A 16,885-nucleotide genomic window follows, 5' to 3' on the forward strand; every position below is an offset into this window, starting at 1 on the left:
TTGGTACACTTTATTGGTAAGAGGAAAACCCCTTGAGATATGGCATCTCGTTTTCGAGGGGACCTCAAGATATATAATAAGCGCCACTACACTCGGATATGAAGTTTTATAGAAAGGCAATTTTTCAATTTGTATCCCATGCTGTAGTAGAGGAAGTGTGTGTGTGTGTGTGTGTGTGTGTGTGTGTGTGTGTGTGTGTGTGTGTGTGTGTGTGTCTTTTATGATGTGAAACTGGCTTAAAAAGAAAATGTAATTCCGATGAAACGAGATATTACAGGTTTTCTTGTTGCTGTCCATGGTGCTTCAATGTTGCACTGCATGGTGCCCCTCATACACATTTTTTTTATATACTGCAGGCCTTAATGATGTGGTAATTTTGATCTCCCATTATTCAGTGAATGTTGCTGCTGCCTCTTGTTTTTTTTTTTTTAATATATAAGTATATTACATCTGTTTAGTGTGTGTAGCCTAAGTTTTGACGCTCAATCCTGTGAAATATATGATTCTTATGCAGTTTTTGCCTTAAACTCATAGTGTCGCTGTTCACCTACAAAACAATGTTTGTCTTCAGCACACATCTCTCCACCCTGCTTCTGATGATGTCATACACTGGACTGCGCGATCGTCTCGTTCCAGAAAATCGTCGAATGTGACTGTTTTTTATTGTTTAGTTTCACGTGTTCTCTTTTATTTTAACTGTTGCATTACTGGAATTACGTTTTGCTCAAATTCCTAAGCATTGCAAAGGTTGCTGCTGAGATGTTTGGCCTTTTGTTCTTCGTGCTGATGGCGCACACCGCTTATGGAGACGTGAGCTATTCTTTCCCGGAGGAGATGAAACGCGGATCTGTGATTGGAAATATAGCAAAGGATCTCGGGCTCGATGTGAACAGACTGTCATCTCGTAAGGCTCGCATTGATACTGAAGGTAACAGAAAACGATTTTGCGACATAAATCTGACAAAGGGAGAATTGATTGTGGCCGATCGGATAGATAGAGAGGGGCTTTGTAAGGATAGGCTTTCTTGTGTGCTTAATTTCGAATTTGTATTAGAAAATCCTTTGGAATTGCATCGCGTTGTCCTACAAATTCAAGACATTAATGATAACACGCCAGTATTTCCCAAAGATGTAATCAAGCTAGAAATAAGTGAAAGTGCCGATAAAGGTGCTCGTTTTCGTGTCATTGAGGCTCATGATGCGGATGTTGGACACAATTCAGTGCAGACATACATTTTAGAGAGAAATTTAAATTTTGTTTTAGCAGTGAATTCAAAAACAGATGGAGGCAAGTATGTCGAGTTAGTGTTGGATAAAGAGCTGGATCGAGAGCATCAGAAAGAGGTGACTTTAATTCTTACTGCGGTAGACGGCGGGACTCCACCGAGATCAGGGACTGTAGCCATACACGTCACTGTGCTGGATGCTAATGATAATGCTCCAGTCTTTAGTCAGGCCGTCTATAAAGTCAGTCTGCCTGAAAATGCTCCTGTAGATACTGTAGTGGTGACAGTGAGCGCTACTGATGCTGACGAGGGACAAAATGGGGAAGTTGCCTATGAATTTGGTCATTTATCCGAATATGCTAAAGAATCGTTTTCATTGGATCATCAGACTGGACAAATTTCTGTGAAAGGGCCTATAGATTTTGAAGATGAATCAAGATATGAAATTGTTGTAGAGGCTAAGGATGGGTATGGCCTTTCATCAGACACAAAAGTGGTAATTGAAATTACTGACATGAATGACAATTCCCCCAGTCTCATAATCAAATCTCTTAATAGTCCCGTTCCCGAGAACGCGTTACCCGGTACAGAGGTTGGCATCATTAATGTTCAGGACAGAGACTCTGAGAATAACGGACAGGTGCGCTGCTCCATTCAGCAAAACGTCCCGTTTAAACTCGTTCCTTCAATCAAAAACTACTATTCTCTGGTGACCACAGGTGAATTAGACCGCGAGCTGCTCTCTGATTATAATATTACAATCACTGCTACTGATGAGGGCTCTCCGCCTTTATCTTCCACTAAGAATATTCACTTGACTGTATCTGACGTCAATGATAATCCACCTGTATTTGAGGAGCAGAATTACAGAGCTCATGTGCAAGAAAATAACACACCGGGCTCCTCTATTTGTTCAGTATCAGCTACAGACCCGGACTGGAGACAGAATGGCACTGTAGTTTATTCTCTGTTGTCCTCTGATGTCAATGGCGCACCGGTGTCCTCCTTTCTATCCATTAACGGAGACACCGGGGTCATTCATGCCGTGAGGTCGTTTGATTACGAACAGTTGAAGAGTTTCAAAGTGCTCGTGTTAGCCAGAGACAACGGTTCTCCTCCTCTGAGCAGTAACGTGACCGTGAGTGTCTTCATATCGGATGAGAATGACAACTCCCCTCAGATATTATACCCCTCTCCGGAAGGAAACTCCTTCATGACCGAGATGGTCCCCAAAGCTGCGCAGGCGCGCTCCCTGGTCTCCAAGGTGATCTCCGTGGACGCGGATTCTGGACAGAACGCGTGGCTCTCGTATCACATTATTAAAGCGACCGATCCGGGACTTTTCACCATCGGTGTCCACAGCGGGGAGATCAGGACGCAGCGGGACATTTCTGAATCTGACAGCATGAAACAGAACCTTATTGTGTCCGTGAGAGATAACGGACAGCCCTCTCTCTCGGCCACGTGCGCGCTGTATTTACTCATATCAGATAACTTGGCTGAAGTTCCAGAACTGAAAGACATGTCTCATGACGAGAGCAGCTCCAAACTGACGTTTTATTTGATCATCGCGCTGGTGTCCGTGTCCACTTTCTTCCTGACCTTCATCATCATCATCCTGGCCGTGAGGTTTTGTCGCAGGAGAAAGCCCAGACTGTTGTTTGATGGAGCTGTAGCCATTCCCAGCGCGTATCTCCCTCCAAATTACGCAGAGGTGGAGGGCGCGGGAACTCTCCGCAGCGCTTACAATTATGACGCGTACCTGACCACGGGCTCGCGCACGAGTGACTTCAAGTTCGTCAGGTCTTATAATGAGGGCACACTGACTGCTGACCTGACTCTGAAAAAGACTCAGTCCGCTGTGGATGATCTTGAAGGGCTTGATGCAGAAATTAACGATTCGTTTCAGGTAGGACCAACAAAGATTTTCTTATTTATAAAAAAAAAAAAGACAGAGATGTTGTGTTTACAGAGTGACAGTGTCAAAGGGCTCTCTTGATGAAAATTATTGCTTGGCTTTTTTAGGTTTTTATTTATTTATTTATTTTTAATTTTTTTGTAGACATGAACATTTTTGAGCTTCAATTTGAAGACTGAAAAATTTTAACTTTTAAAATAATACCTTTATTGTTTTTTTGTTTGTTTGCAAATGATTCTCTTTATGCAAGTATTCTATAATATTTCATCTACAAATTATATGTAAGCAATTTTGATTCATCGCACATGCAAGTTTTTGACTTTGGGATTTAGTAAATAATGGCCAAATTGTGCAAACATTGTGCAGACTTTGATCATTACCATTTCTGAAACCCTGTTTAATCAGAATACTGTAGAGAGTTAGAGAGATTATTTTGTGGCCCGGAATAAAGCCATGTAATGTGATCCCGCGCAATGTGGACAACTGACGTTTTCTAATTATTTTATTTACAATTTTGCATAACTATTGTTGTCTCTAATTTAAAATAATGTTATTAAGGGTTTAAATTATTTTCTAATTTCATTATTTTTAAGATTTAGATTCTGTTCACTGTCCATGGTGCTGTACAGGTAGTGCCTGTTGCTGTTGAGGTTTTGCTCTTATACTATGCGGGTCTGTATACATCGTGTCTTGCACGAGTAGATATTATAGAAATTGAGCTGGTTCTGTTTTCACATCCTCAGAGAAAGTTTGGTTGATGGACTTGATGCGGACATGATTGAGCCTTTCCAAATAGGACGAATGAAGTTTTTCTTTGAAAAGAATATGTTCTGCGATTATAGATTAGCCTACATACTTATTTGTATTTTGATAGACTGCCTTCAGTAACAACTGACTCTTAAAGATTTTGAAGTTCAGTCTGAGTTTCACGAGTCTTCGCTTATGCTTTTTATTTTTATTTTCCAGTAGCTAGGATCCAATTATAGAGCTGACATTGACATTGTATAATTGATTGACCTTTTTAGCGGTTTACAAATTGTCTTAGTAATACCTGCAATAAAATTTCATGTGAAGCCTAAATGGCAGTAAATTAAAACACAATATGTCGTATCTGGGAAATGTTTTAGATTCAAAGAACTTAAAGAAGTTGTATTTTTTGTTGTTTTGTAATGAAAGCAATCTGATATGTTTCGTTTTGTAAGCTGATCTTTTAAACTCATTTAAACTTTCCTGTGGCATCAGTAGCTGTGTCTCTCTGCGCGGATTGTGAAGTTTTTAATTCAATCTCTCACAACATGCTGCTGTTTAAAGTTTAGCGTTTTTCTCATCTTTGTATTTGTGTGATATTGGGTTATAAAAGCAATCATCTTAAATCATCTGCTTTTTTAAACACTACTTTAGTCTAATTCGAAATGACAGGGTTTTCCTGTTGCTGTCCATGGTGCTGAAATATAAATTACTCGTGTTTGGCGTCTTGCTTTTATGTAGCTACTGACTCTATCACGCCCATCATCATCATCATCATCATCATCATCATCATCATCGTGTTCTTATTCCTCCTTCTCCTTCAGTTGCCCATCTACAAAAATCGTGATCGTGTCTATTACTCTCGTCAGGGAATGTTGCTGCCGGCTCACGTTTTGATAAATAATTTTACCTACAATCGACATTTAATTCTTTCAGAAATATGAATGTTGTGCAGTTTCGTCTTTTAACTCATAGTGTCGCTGTTCACCTGCAAAACAATGTGTGTGTTCTGTACGCATCTCTCCACCCTGCTTCTGATGTCATGCTTCAAGCTAGTCTCTACAGAAAATCATCGACGGAGAGTGAGACTGATTGCTGCTAATACTGTGGTAATTATTCTACATTGAGTTTTGATTTGTATTTTCGGTAACAAGTCAAGTGCTGTATTGCTATAATTACTGGTCAATATCTGAAGCTTTCAAAGGTTCATCGTTAATGCCAAGATGTTTGGCCTTTTGTTCTTCGTGCTGATGGCGCACACCGCTTATGGAGACGTGAGCTATTCTTTCCCGGAGGAGATGAAACGCGGATCTGTGATTGGAAATATAGCAAAGGATCTCGGGCTCGATGTGAACAGACTGTCATCTCGTAAGGCTCGCATTGATACTGAAGGTAACAGAAAACGATACTGTGACATTAATCTGAATACTGGAGAACTGACCGTAGCGGAGAGAATCGACAGAGAGGAGATTTGTGGAAAGAAAGCTTCATGCGTTATTAAACAAGAGCTCGTGCTGGAAAATCCATTAGAACTACACCGCTTTATTCTCAATATTGAGGACATTAATGATAATTCACCACAGTTCAAGGAAAGTGTTATAAAATTCGAAAAACGGGAATCAGCGGTGAAAGGATCTCGTTATTTATTACAAGAGGCTTACGATGCGGACATTGGCATGAATTCAGTGCAGTCATATACACTTCAAAATAATGAACATTTTCATCTTAATGTACTAACCAGGGCAAATGGGAACAAATATGGAGAGCTAGTTCTTAATAAAGAGCTGGATCGAGAGCAGCAGAAAGAGGTGACTTTAATTCTTACTGCGGTAGACGGCGGGACTCCACCGAGATCAGGGACTGTAGCCATACACGTCACTGTGCTGGATGCTAATGATAATGCTCCAGTCTTTAGTCAGGCCGTCTATAAAGTCAGTCTGCCTGAAAATGCTCCTGTAGATACTGTAGTGGTGACAGTGAGCGCTACTGATGCTGACGAGGGACAAAATGGAGAAGTGACGTATGAATTTGGTCATTTACCTCAAAAGGTACTGCAATTATTTTTCATCGATGCAGTGTCTGGTGTAATTAAATTAACAGGTCCAATTGATTATGAAGAGGAGAGTACGATTGAACTTCCCATTCAAGCTAAAGATGGTCAAGGCTTAGCCAGTTATTCCACCGTATTAATAGATATTGTTGATATTAATGATAACGCCCCAATGGTAATACTTAAATCTCTCAACAGCCCCGTTCCTGAGAGCGCGTTACCCGGTTCAGAGGTTGGCATCATTAATGTTCAGGACAGAGACTCTGAGAATAACGGACAGGTGCGCTGCTCCATTCAGCAAAACGTCCCGTTTAAACTCGTTCCTTCAATCAAAAACTACTATTCTCTGGTGACCACAGGTGAATTAGACCGCGAGCTGCTCTCTGATTATAATATTACAATCACTGTTACTGATGAGGGCTCTCCGCCTTTATCTTCCACTAAGAATATTCACTTGACTGTATCTGACGTCAATGATAATCCACCTGTATTTGAGGAGCAGAATTACAGAGCTCATGTGCAAGAAAATAACACACCGGGCTCCTCTATTTGTTCAGTATCAGCTACAGACCCGGACTGGAGACAGAATGGCACTGTAGTTTATTCTCTGTTGTCCTCTGACGTCAATGGCGCACCGGTGTCCTCCTTTCTATCCATTAACGGAGACACCGGGGTCATTCATGCCGTGAGGTCGTTTGATTACGAAAAGCTGAAGAGTTTCAAAGTGCTCGTGTTAGCCAGAGACAACGGTTCTCCTCCTCTGAGCAGTAACGTGACCGTGAGTGTCTTCATATCGGATGAGAATGACAACTCCCCTCAGATATTATACCCCTCTCCGGAAGGAAACTCATTCATGACCGAGATGGTCCCCAAAGCTGCGCAGGCGCGCTCCCTGGTCTCCAAGGTGATCTCCGTGGACGCGGATTCTGGACAGAACGCGTGGCTCTCGTATCACATTATTAAAGCGACTGATCCGGGACTTTTCACTATCGGTGTCCACAGCGGGGAGATCAGGACGCAGCGGGACATTTCTGAATCTGACAGCATGAAACAGAACCTTATTGTGTCCGTGAGAGATAACGGACAGCCCTCTCTCTCGGCCACGTGCGCGCTGTATTTACTCATATCAGATAACTTGGCTGAAGTTCCAGAACTGAAAGACATGTCTCATGACGAGAGCAGCTCCAAACTGACGTTTTATTTGATCATCGCGCTGGTGTCCGTGTCCACGTTCTTCCTGACCTTCATCATCATCATCCTGGCCGTGAGGTTTTGTCGCAGGAGAAAGCCCAGACTGTTGTTTGATGGAGCTGTAGCCATTCCCAGCGCGTATCTCCCTCCAAATTACGCAGAGGTGGAGGGCGCGGGAACTCTTCGCAGCGCTTACAATTATGACGCGTACCTGACCACGGGCTCGCGCACGAGTGACTTCAAGTTCGTCAGGTCTTATAATGAGGGCACACTGACTGCTGACCTGACTCTGAAAAAGACTCAGTCCGCTGTGGATGATCTTGAAGGACTTGATGCGGAAATGAGCGACTCGTTTCAGGTAGGACTATATTTATGTTTTAATGGTCTAACAGGCTCGCAAAAAACATACATTTTCTGAGGGCGAAGTTGATGTCAGAAAAGTAGATGAATGAACTGGTATGTTTATAAATAATTTTTTTAGATTTTCTAGTCATGAGTTATCATTTTCAAGTCAAGATGCATGATTCAGAAATTAATTCACGAAATTATGTTTTACGTATTGGTGTATTTTATTTTATTATTTTTTTGTTGTCGTTTTTTTCTCTTTGCCTGCCTCTAATTTTCTTAAGTCAATGAACTTGCTTCGTCCTTTTGGAAGCTTTCTTTTTCTTTTCTTTTTTTTTATGTGGGTAAGCATGCTCTCTGATAACGACGTATATCTTTACCTTGATTCACGGTTTAAAGTCATGCCTTCTCCCTGTGTATTATCATCACCATATTTCATTGCCTTTTTTATTGGTAACTGAGGCCCTGATGTCGAATGGATTAACGAAATTTGTAAATTGTTGAGCAAGTAAAATTAATAATTAATTATAGAGCTTGTTTTAATTTTTTTTAATGTTAATTTTCTTTTAAATATAACTTTCTACATTCTCTGTAACTTAATAAGAAATTACTCTGTAACTTATGAATTAGTCTACTTTCATCATAGTATCCTTAATATGGCATATTTTAGCAGCTTCATGTACTAGACTTCATTAAACAAACTTTTAAAACATCTTTGAGGCGTTAACTTGCATAAATACAGTTATTGGAGTGCAGGACAGTGAATCTTGTTTTTTAGGTTATGCGAACACATTCTGTCATGAGGCATGATTGTAGTTTTACTTATTTACTTATAGACTACTTGTATTTTTTTAACAGCTACTGTTTTGGATTTAAATAGGTTAAAAGTTGATTGTTGGTGATCTTTAGAGGTAAAAAAACAAATATCTGATTCATTCGTTTGTAAAAACCATGTCTAGTTTTTTTTTATTTGTTTTTTATTTGTAATATCTTTTATATATTTTGAGATAATTAGTAGGCTATGTGTGTCCGTGGATTCTGCTATAGGATCTACGAATTTTAATATTTTAAGAAGTTTTACTTTTTCTCTCATCGATGCCTCCCTCATGTATTGATGGTGTTTAGATATAATTAAAGTCAAATGACAGAAATATGCTATTAAGTGTAGTTTTGTAAATGTTGTAGTCTGATTGGAAATATCAGAGAGCTGTTACCCTGTCGCTGTCCGTGGTGCTGAACTGGCGTTTACTCTTGATGTTTGAGCGTGTTGCTCTTTCCTCTCCTATATTACACCTCACACCAGTCGATCCTGCTGTATATTTTTTCTTTTTTAATACTACACATAGGCTACTCTGGTTGTACGTCTCACACTCTTCATAAAATGTTGCTGCTGGCTTTAATTTTGCTAAACAATTTTAAGTTTATAACCAGAGTTCTTTATATGATGCGACACTTAATCCTGCATGTCAAATGTTTATATTCTGTATGTAGCTTCTTCTTTTAAACTCACAGTGTCGCTGTTTACCTGCAAAACCTTGTGTGTGTTCAATACACATCTCTCCACCCTGTTTATGATGTCATACACAGCTCATTGTGTTATAGAAAATCGTCGACGGTGAGCGAAGGACTATTTCGGACATTGGATTTATTTGTACACTTATGCTTCTTTTACACGTTATTTGCATATCTGGATTTGATTTCTGAACAGTTTCTGAAACATGTTCTGTGTTTCTGTTGAGATGTTTGGCCTTTTGTTCTTCGTGCTGATGGCGCACACCGCTTATGGAGACGTGAGCTATTCTTTCCCGGAGGAGATGAAACGCGGATCTGTGATTGGAAATATAGCAAAGGATCTCGGGCTCGATTTGAACAGACTGTCATCTCGTAAGGCTCGCATTGATACTGAAGGTAACAGAAAACGATACTGTGACATTAATCTGAATACTGGAGAACTGACCGTAGCGGAGAGAATCGACAGAGAGGAGATTTGTGGAAAGAAAGCTTCGTGTGTTATTAAACAGGAACTGGTGCTGGAAAATCCCTTAGAACTTCACCGCTTTATTCTCAATATTGAGGACATAAATGATAATTCACCACAGTTCAAACAAAATGTCATAAAATTCGAAATTCGGGAATCGGCAGTCAAAGGATCTCGTTATTTATTAGATGAGGCACACGATGCGGATATTGGTCTGAATTCAGTGCAGTCATATACACTTCAAAATAATGATCATTTTATTCTAAGTGTCCTTACTGGGGCAAGTGGAGGAAAATATGAAGAATTGGTTATTAATAAAGAGCTGGATCGAGAGCAGCAGAAAGAGGTGACTTTAATTCTTACTGCGGTAGACGGCGGGACTCCACCGAGATCAGGGACTGTAGCCATACACGTCACTGTGCTGGATGCTAATGATAATGCTCCAGTCTTTAGTCAGGCCGTCTATAAAGTCAGTCTGCCTGAAAATGCTCCTGTAGATACTGTAGTGGTGACAGTGAGCGCTACTGATGCTGACGAGGGACAGAATGGGGAAGTGACGTATGAATTTGGTCATTTACCAGAAAGCCATCTGGAAATGTTCTTTCTTGATGCGGTGTCTGGTGAAATTAAACTAAGACGGTTCTTTGATTATGAAGAGGAGAGTATGATCGAACTTCCCATTCAAGCTAAAGATGGTCAAGGGTTAGCGAGTAGATGCACTGTAGTAATAGATGTTACTGATATCAATGACAACAGCCCTATAATAGTAATTAGTTCCCTTAACATCCCCGTTCCTGAGAACGCGTTACCCGGTACAGAGGTTGGCATCATTAATGTTCAGGACAGAGACTCTGAGAATAACGGACAGGTGCGCTGCTCCATTCAGCAAAACGTCCCGTTTAAACTCGTTCCTTCAATCAAAAACTACTATTCTCTGGTGACCACAGGTGAATTAGACCGCGAGCTGCTCTCTGATTATAATATTACAATCACTGCTACTGATGAGGGCTCTCCGCCTTTATCTTCCACTAAGAATATTCACTTGACTGTATCTGACGTCAATGATAATCCACCTGTATTTGAGGAGCAGAATTACAGAGCTCATGTGCAAGAAAATAACACACCGGGCTCCTCTATTTGTTCAGTATCAGCTACAGACCCGGACTGGAGACAGAATGGCACTGTAGTTTATTCTCTGTTGTCCTCTGATGTCAATGGCGCACCGGTGTCCTCCTTTCTATCCATTAACGGAGACACCGGGGTCATTCATGCCGTGAGGTCGTTTGATTACGAACAGTTGAAGAGTTTCAAAGTGCTCGTGTTAGCCAGAGACAACGGTTCTCCTCCTCTGAGCAGTAACGTGACCGTGAGTGTCTTCATATCGGATGAGAATGACAACTCCCCTCAGATATTATACCCCTCTCCGGAAGGAAACTCCTTCATGACCGAGATGGTCCCCAAAGCTGCGCAGGCGCGCTCCCTTGTCTCCAAGGTGATCGCCGTGGACGCGGATTCTGGACAGAACGCGTGGCTCTCGTATCACATTATTAAAGCGACTGATCCGGGACTTTTCACTATCGGTGTCCACAGCGGGGAGATCAGGACGCAGCGGGACATTTCTGAATCTGACAGCATGAAACAGAACCTTATTGTGTCCGTGAGAGATAATGGACAGCCCTCTCTCTCGGCCACGTGCGCGCTGTATTTACTCATATCAGATAACTTGGCTGAAGTTCCAGAACTGAAAGACATGTCTCATGACGAGAGCAGCTCCAAACTGACCTTTTATTTGATCATCGCGCTGGTGTCCGTGTCCACTTTCTTCCTGACCTTCATCATCATCATCCTGGCCGTGAGGTTTTGTCGCAGGAGAAAGCCCAGACTGTTGTTTGATGGAGCTGTAGCTATTCCCAGTGCGTATCTCCCTCCAAATTACGCAGAGGTGGAGGGCGCGGGAACTCTCCGCAGCGCTTACAATTATGACGCGTACCTGACCACGGGCTCGCGCACGAGTGACTTCAAGTTCGTCAGGTCTTATAATGAGGGCACACTGACTGCTGACCTGACTCTGAAAAAGACTCAGTCCGCTGTGGATGATCTTGAAGGACTTGATGCGGAAATGAACGATTCCTTTCAGGTAGGACTAAAGTATTTTTTTAATGGTCTGGGCTTCTAAATGAAATGTGTATTTACATTTAATAGCTCACAAAAAGATCAACTGAAGATTTTATGAGGGCGAAGTTGATGTCGGAAAAGTAGTTACATTAATAGAAACTTTTATAAATAATTTTTAGATCTTCTGGTCATGAATTATCAATTGTTGGTTAAGATTCATGATTTTTTTTTTTTTTTTTTTTTACGTAATTGCGTTTTTATTTTATTTAATTAATAGTTTTTTCTTGTTCTCCTTCCCTGCCTCTGAACTTTCTTAAGTCAAAGAAGTTGCTCCGTCCTTTATTGTTATCCAAGTAAGCATGCTTTCTAACAACAATGTATTTTCCCCTTGATTAACGGTTTTCTGTAATGCCATATGGCTTGTCTCTGTGTATTATCATCATCACCATATTTCATTACCGTTTTTTATTGGTGACTGAGGCCTTGATATCGAAAGGATTGACATTTGCAAATTAAATAGAAAGTTTTAAAATTGGAACTTGTTTGACGTTTTTTTCATGTTAATTTTCTTTTAACTCCTATAATTCTTTCTGCCTTCTCTGTAACTTCATGAGAATTTACTCTGTAATTTTTGCATTAGTTTACTTTAATAATGGTGTCCTTAATGTGGCTTATTTTTAGCAGCTTAATTTATTTAAACTTCATTACGCAAACTTTTAAACTTTTTTTGGTCATGTTGGCAGTTTTAAGTCATGAGGCATGATTCACAAATCGATGTGTTTTTACTTATTTACGTAGGCTACTTGTATGTTTCCCTACTAGCTTTTGGATTTAAATAGGTTAACAGTTGATTGTTGGTGATCTTTAGAGGTAAGAAATCCAATTTCTGCTTCATTCTGTTGAATAATACTTCTTTCTATTTTTTAAAATTATTACTATTGGTTTAAAATATTGTTTGCATCATTAGCAGACGTGTGTCCATGGATTCTGCTATTTTTTAATTTGAATGTTAATATTTTAAGTAGTTTTACATTTTTCTCTAATCGATGTATCCTTTATGGATTGTTGGTATATAGATGGAATTAAAGTCGAATGACAGAAATATGCAATTAAGTGTAGTTTTGTAAATGTTGTAGTCTGATTGGAAATATCAGAGAGCTGTTTTCCTGTCGCTGTCCGTGGTGCTGAACTGGCGTTTACTCTTGATGTTAGAGTTGTGTGAGGTGTAATATAGGAGAGGAAAGAGCAACACGCTCAATCCTGCTGTATCTTTTTCTTTTCTTTTTTTAATACTACACATACTGTGGTCGTACTTCTCTTATAAAATGTTGCTTCTGGCTTTTGTTTTGCTAAACAATTTTAAGTTTATATCCAGAGTTCTTTATATGATGCGACACTTAATCCTGTCGAATATATATATATATATATATATACACTCTAAAAAATGCTGGGTTGTTTTAACCCAACTTTGGGTCAAATATGGACTAACCCAGCCGTTGGGTTAAATTTTTACATTACATTTTTAACCCAACATTTCGGGTTTGTCCATATTTGACCCAAAATTGGGTTAAAACAACCCAGCATTTTTTAGAGTGTATATATATTTTATGTAGTTTCTTCTTTTAAACTCACAGTGTCGCTGTTTACCTGCAAAACCATGTATGTGTTCAATACACATCTCTCCACCCTGTTTATGATGTCATACACAGTTTCAAGCTCGCCTCATTATAGAAAATCGTCGACGGTGATCAAAGGTCTATTTCAGACATTGGATTTATTTGCACACTTATGCTTCTTTTAGACGTTACTTGTATATCTGGACTTAATTTCTGGTCAATTTCTGAAACATGTTCTGCTTTGCTGTCGAGATGTTTGGTCTTTTGTTCTTCGTGCTGATGGCGCACACCGCTTATGGAGACGTGAGCTATTCTTTCCCGGAGGAGATGAAACGCGGATCTGTGATTGGAAATATAGCAAAGGATCTCGGGCTCGATGTGAACAGACTGTCATCTCGTAAGGCTCGCATTGATACTGAAGGTAACAGAAAACGATACTGTGACATTAATCTGAATACTGGAGAACTGACCGTAGCGGAGAGAATCGACAGAGAGGAGATTTGTAATGAGGGGCTTTCTTGTGCTCTTAAGTTTGAATTGGTTCTAGAACACCCATTGGAAATACACCGTGTCACTATCCAAATACAAGATATTAATGATAACACGCCAACATTCCCTAAAGACACGATAAAGCTTGAGATAAGTGAGAATGCTGATAAAGGCGCTCGGTTCCGCGTGAATGAGGCGCATGATGCTGACATAGGAAATAATGGAGTGCAAAGCTATTCGATTGAAAATAATAACAATTTTCTTTTATCTGTAAGTACAAAGGCGGATGGTGGCAAAAATATTGAGTTAGTGTTAGATAAAGAGCTGGATCGAGAGCAGCAGAAAGAGGTGACTTTAATTCTTACTGCGGTAGACGGCGGGACTCCACCGAGATCAGGGACTGTAGCCATACACGTCACAGTGCTGGATGCTAATGATAATGCTCCAGTCTTTAGTCAGGCCGTCTATAAAGTCAGTCTGCCTGAAAATGCTCCTGTAGATACTGTAGTGGTGACAGTGAGCGCTACTGATGCTGACGAGGGACAAAATGGGGAAGTGACGTATGAGTTTAGCCGAATTTCGAGAATTGCGAACACACTATTTGCTTTAGATCAAAACAATGGAGAGATAAAAGTTAAAGGACCCATTGATTTTGAGCAAGCATTAAAGTATGAAATTCTTATTGAGGGAAAGGACGGCGCTGGTCTTTCTTCTGACACTAAATTAATCGTAGAAATTACAGATGTTAATGACAATTCTCCAATTATAGTGATTAAGTCCCTTAACAGCCCCGTTCCCGAGAACGCGTTACCCGGTACAGAGGTTGGCATCATTAATGTTCAGGACAGAGACTCTGAGAATAACGGACAGGTGCGCTGCTCCATTCAGCAAAACGTCCCGTTTAAACTCGTTCCTTCAATCAAAAACTACTATTCTCTGGTGACCACAGGTGAATTAGACCGCGAGCTGCTCTCTGATTATAATATTACAATCACTGCTACTGATGAGGGCTCTCCGCCTTTATCTTCCACTAAGAATATTCACTTGACTGTATCTGACGTCAATGATAATCCACCTGTATTTGAGGATCAGAATTACAGAGCTCATGTGCAAGAAAATAACACACCGGGCTCCTCTATTTGTTCAGTATCAGCTACAGACCCGGACTGGAGACAGAATGGCACTGTAGTTTATTCTCTGTTGTCCTCTGATATCAATGGCGCACCGGTGTCCTCCTTTCTATCCATTAACGGAGACACCGGGGTCATTCATGCCGTGAGGTCGTTTGATTACGAACAGTTGAAGAGTTTCAAAGTGCTCGTGTTAGCCAGAGACAACGGTTCTCCTCCTCTGAGCAGTAACGTGACCGTGAGTGTCTTCATATCGGATGAGAATGACAACTCCCCTCAGATATTATACCCCTCTCCGGAAGGAAACTCCTTCATGACCGAGATGGTTCCCAAAGCTGCGCAGGCGCGCTCCCTGGTCTCCAAGGTGATCGCAGTGGATGCGGATTCTGGACAGAACGCGTGGCTCTCGTATCACATTATTAAAGCGGCTGATCCGGGACTTTTCACTATCGGTGTCCACAGCGGGGAGATCAGGACGCAGCGGGACATTTCTGAATCTGACAGCATGAAACAGAACCTTATTGTGTCCGTGAGAGATAACGGCCAGCCCTCTCTCTCGGCCACGTGCGCGCTGTATTTACTCATATCAGATAACTTGGCTGAAGTTCCAGAACTGAAAGACATGTCTCATGACGAGAGCAGCTCCAAACTGACGTTTTATTTGATCATCGCGCTGGTGTCCGTGTCCACTTTCTTCCTGACCTTCATCATCATCATCCTGGCCGTGAGGTTTTGTCGCAGGAGAAAGCCCAGACTGTTGTTTGATGGAGCTGTAGCCATTCCCAGTGCGTATCTCCCTCCAAATTACGCAGAGGTGGAGGGCGCGGGAACTCTCCGCAGCGCTTACAATTATGACGCGTACCTGACCACGGGCTCGCGCACGAGTGACTTCAAGTTCGTCAGGTCTTATAATGAGGGCACACTGACTGCTGACCTGACTCTGAAAAAGACTCAGTCCGCTGTGGATGATCTTGAAGGACTTGATGCGGAAATCAACGATTCGTTTCAGGTAGGATTAAGAAGTCTAAAAAATAAACAATAAATAATAATAAATATTTTTTTTTATTATCTTGCTGAACAGATTACGTAACTCATTCAAGTGATTTTTGTAGATATGAACATTTTTAATGTTTTTTTTCTGAAATGTATTACTTTAAAACTTATTTTCCACACGTTGATCTGTTTATGCACGTATTCTATAATTCTATAAGTTGTTTTTATTTAATTGTCATTATATATAATTGATTGACTCTTTAGCTGTTTAAAAGTATGTCCGATTAATAAGCCTTATTCACAGCAGCGCCATCTTTGATTTTTAAAAAAGGAAAGCAAGGCTGTCAGGGATAGACACACATCTCTTCAATTGGTTGTTCTATTATTCAAGGTGTTTTTGGATTATTCTACTGATGAAACACTGCAAAAATACTTTCCATCAAGTAGGCATGAAACTGAGCTGTGTAAAATGATAAGTGATCTGAGCTTTAAAGCTTTTTCCAGTGTGTGCCATTGAAAACACTGATTGTCTGTCCCTCACAGCCTTGCTTTTCTACCCGTCATAGCAATGCTCTGGATAATGTAGTTACTGTACCTCTATCTCTCATAAAATAGCGTTTGAATCCCTTATGGCAATGCATTCAACTACAATAAGCTTTCTTTAACTAATATTTTAGATTAAAAAAACTGAAAGTTGTTGGATATTTTTAAAGAAAGGAATCTGATATGTCTTGTTCTGTTGGCTAATATTTTTTAAGCCCATTTTAACTTTTTCTTTGTCACCCGTATATCTGTACATGGATTCTGTATTTTGTAATGCTACAAAATGATATTTTAGTAGGTTAAGGTGATTAGGTGTTAGTAGTTTAAGTAGTTTAGATAAGTAGTTGTTATGTTCCCAATTAGATTTCTAGGGGCAAAAGGGAAATAACGTTTTAAAGCAAAGGTTAGCAGTGACAAAGAGAAGGTTTGAACCGTTTTCACTCCCAGCACTCAGTACACAAAGTAAGATTAACAATTACATTTATTTACAATAAACAAGTAATAACATAAATGTAACCCCTCACACCCGGGTCCTACTCGCCCC

The 16,885-nt window shown here is 40.4% G+C and overlaps 1 protein-coding gene across 12 annotated transcripts in view; it reads left to right on the plus strand.

Moving 5' to 3' along the window:
• Window positions 1–16,885, plus strand: part of LOC120473285 (protocadherin gamma-A11) — a 171,708-nt gene that overhangs the window by 31,311 nt on the left and 123,512 nt on the right. The window contains exon 1 of one of the 12 annotated variants that reach the window (XM_089135100.1): window positions 637–3,135. The exons of 8 other annotated variants lie outside the window; for them this stretch is intronic. In XM_089135100.1, the coding sequence (XP_088991226.1) occupies window positions 760–3,135 (2,376 nt within the window). In that variant the 5' untranslated portion in view covers window positions 637–759. Of the gene's footprint in view, window positions 1–636; window positions 3,136–5,018; window positions 7,491–9,076; window positions 11,593–13,303; window positions 15,815–16,885 lie in introns of those variants that run through there. 3 more of the 12 variants (XM_039663058.2, XM_089135095.1, XM_089135093.1) reach the window with 3 other exon arrangements.

This window comes from Pimephales promelas, chromosome 9 (assembly GCF_988280905.1).
Source record: "Pimephales promelas chromosome 9, fPimPro1.hap1.1, whole genome shotgun sequence".
Lineage (NCBI taxonomy): Eukaryota > Metazoa > Chordata > Actinopteri > Cypriniformes > Leuciscidae > Pimephales > Pimephales promelas.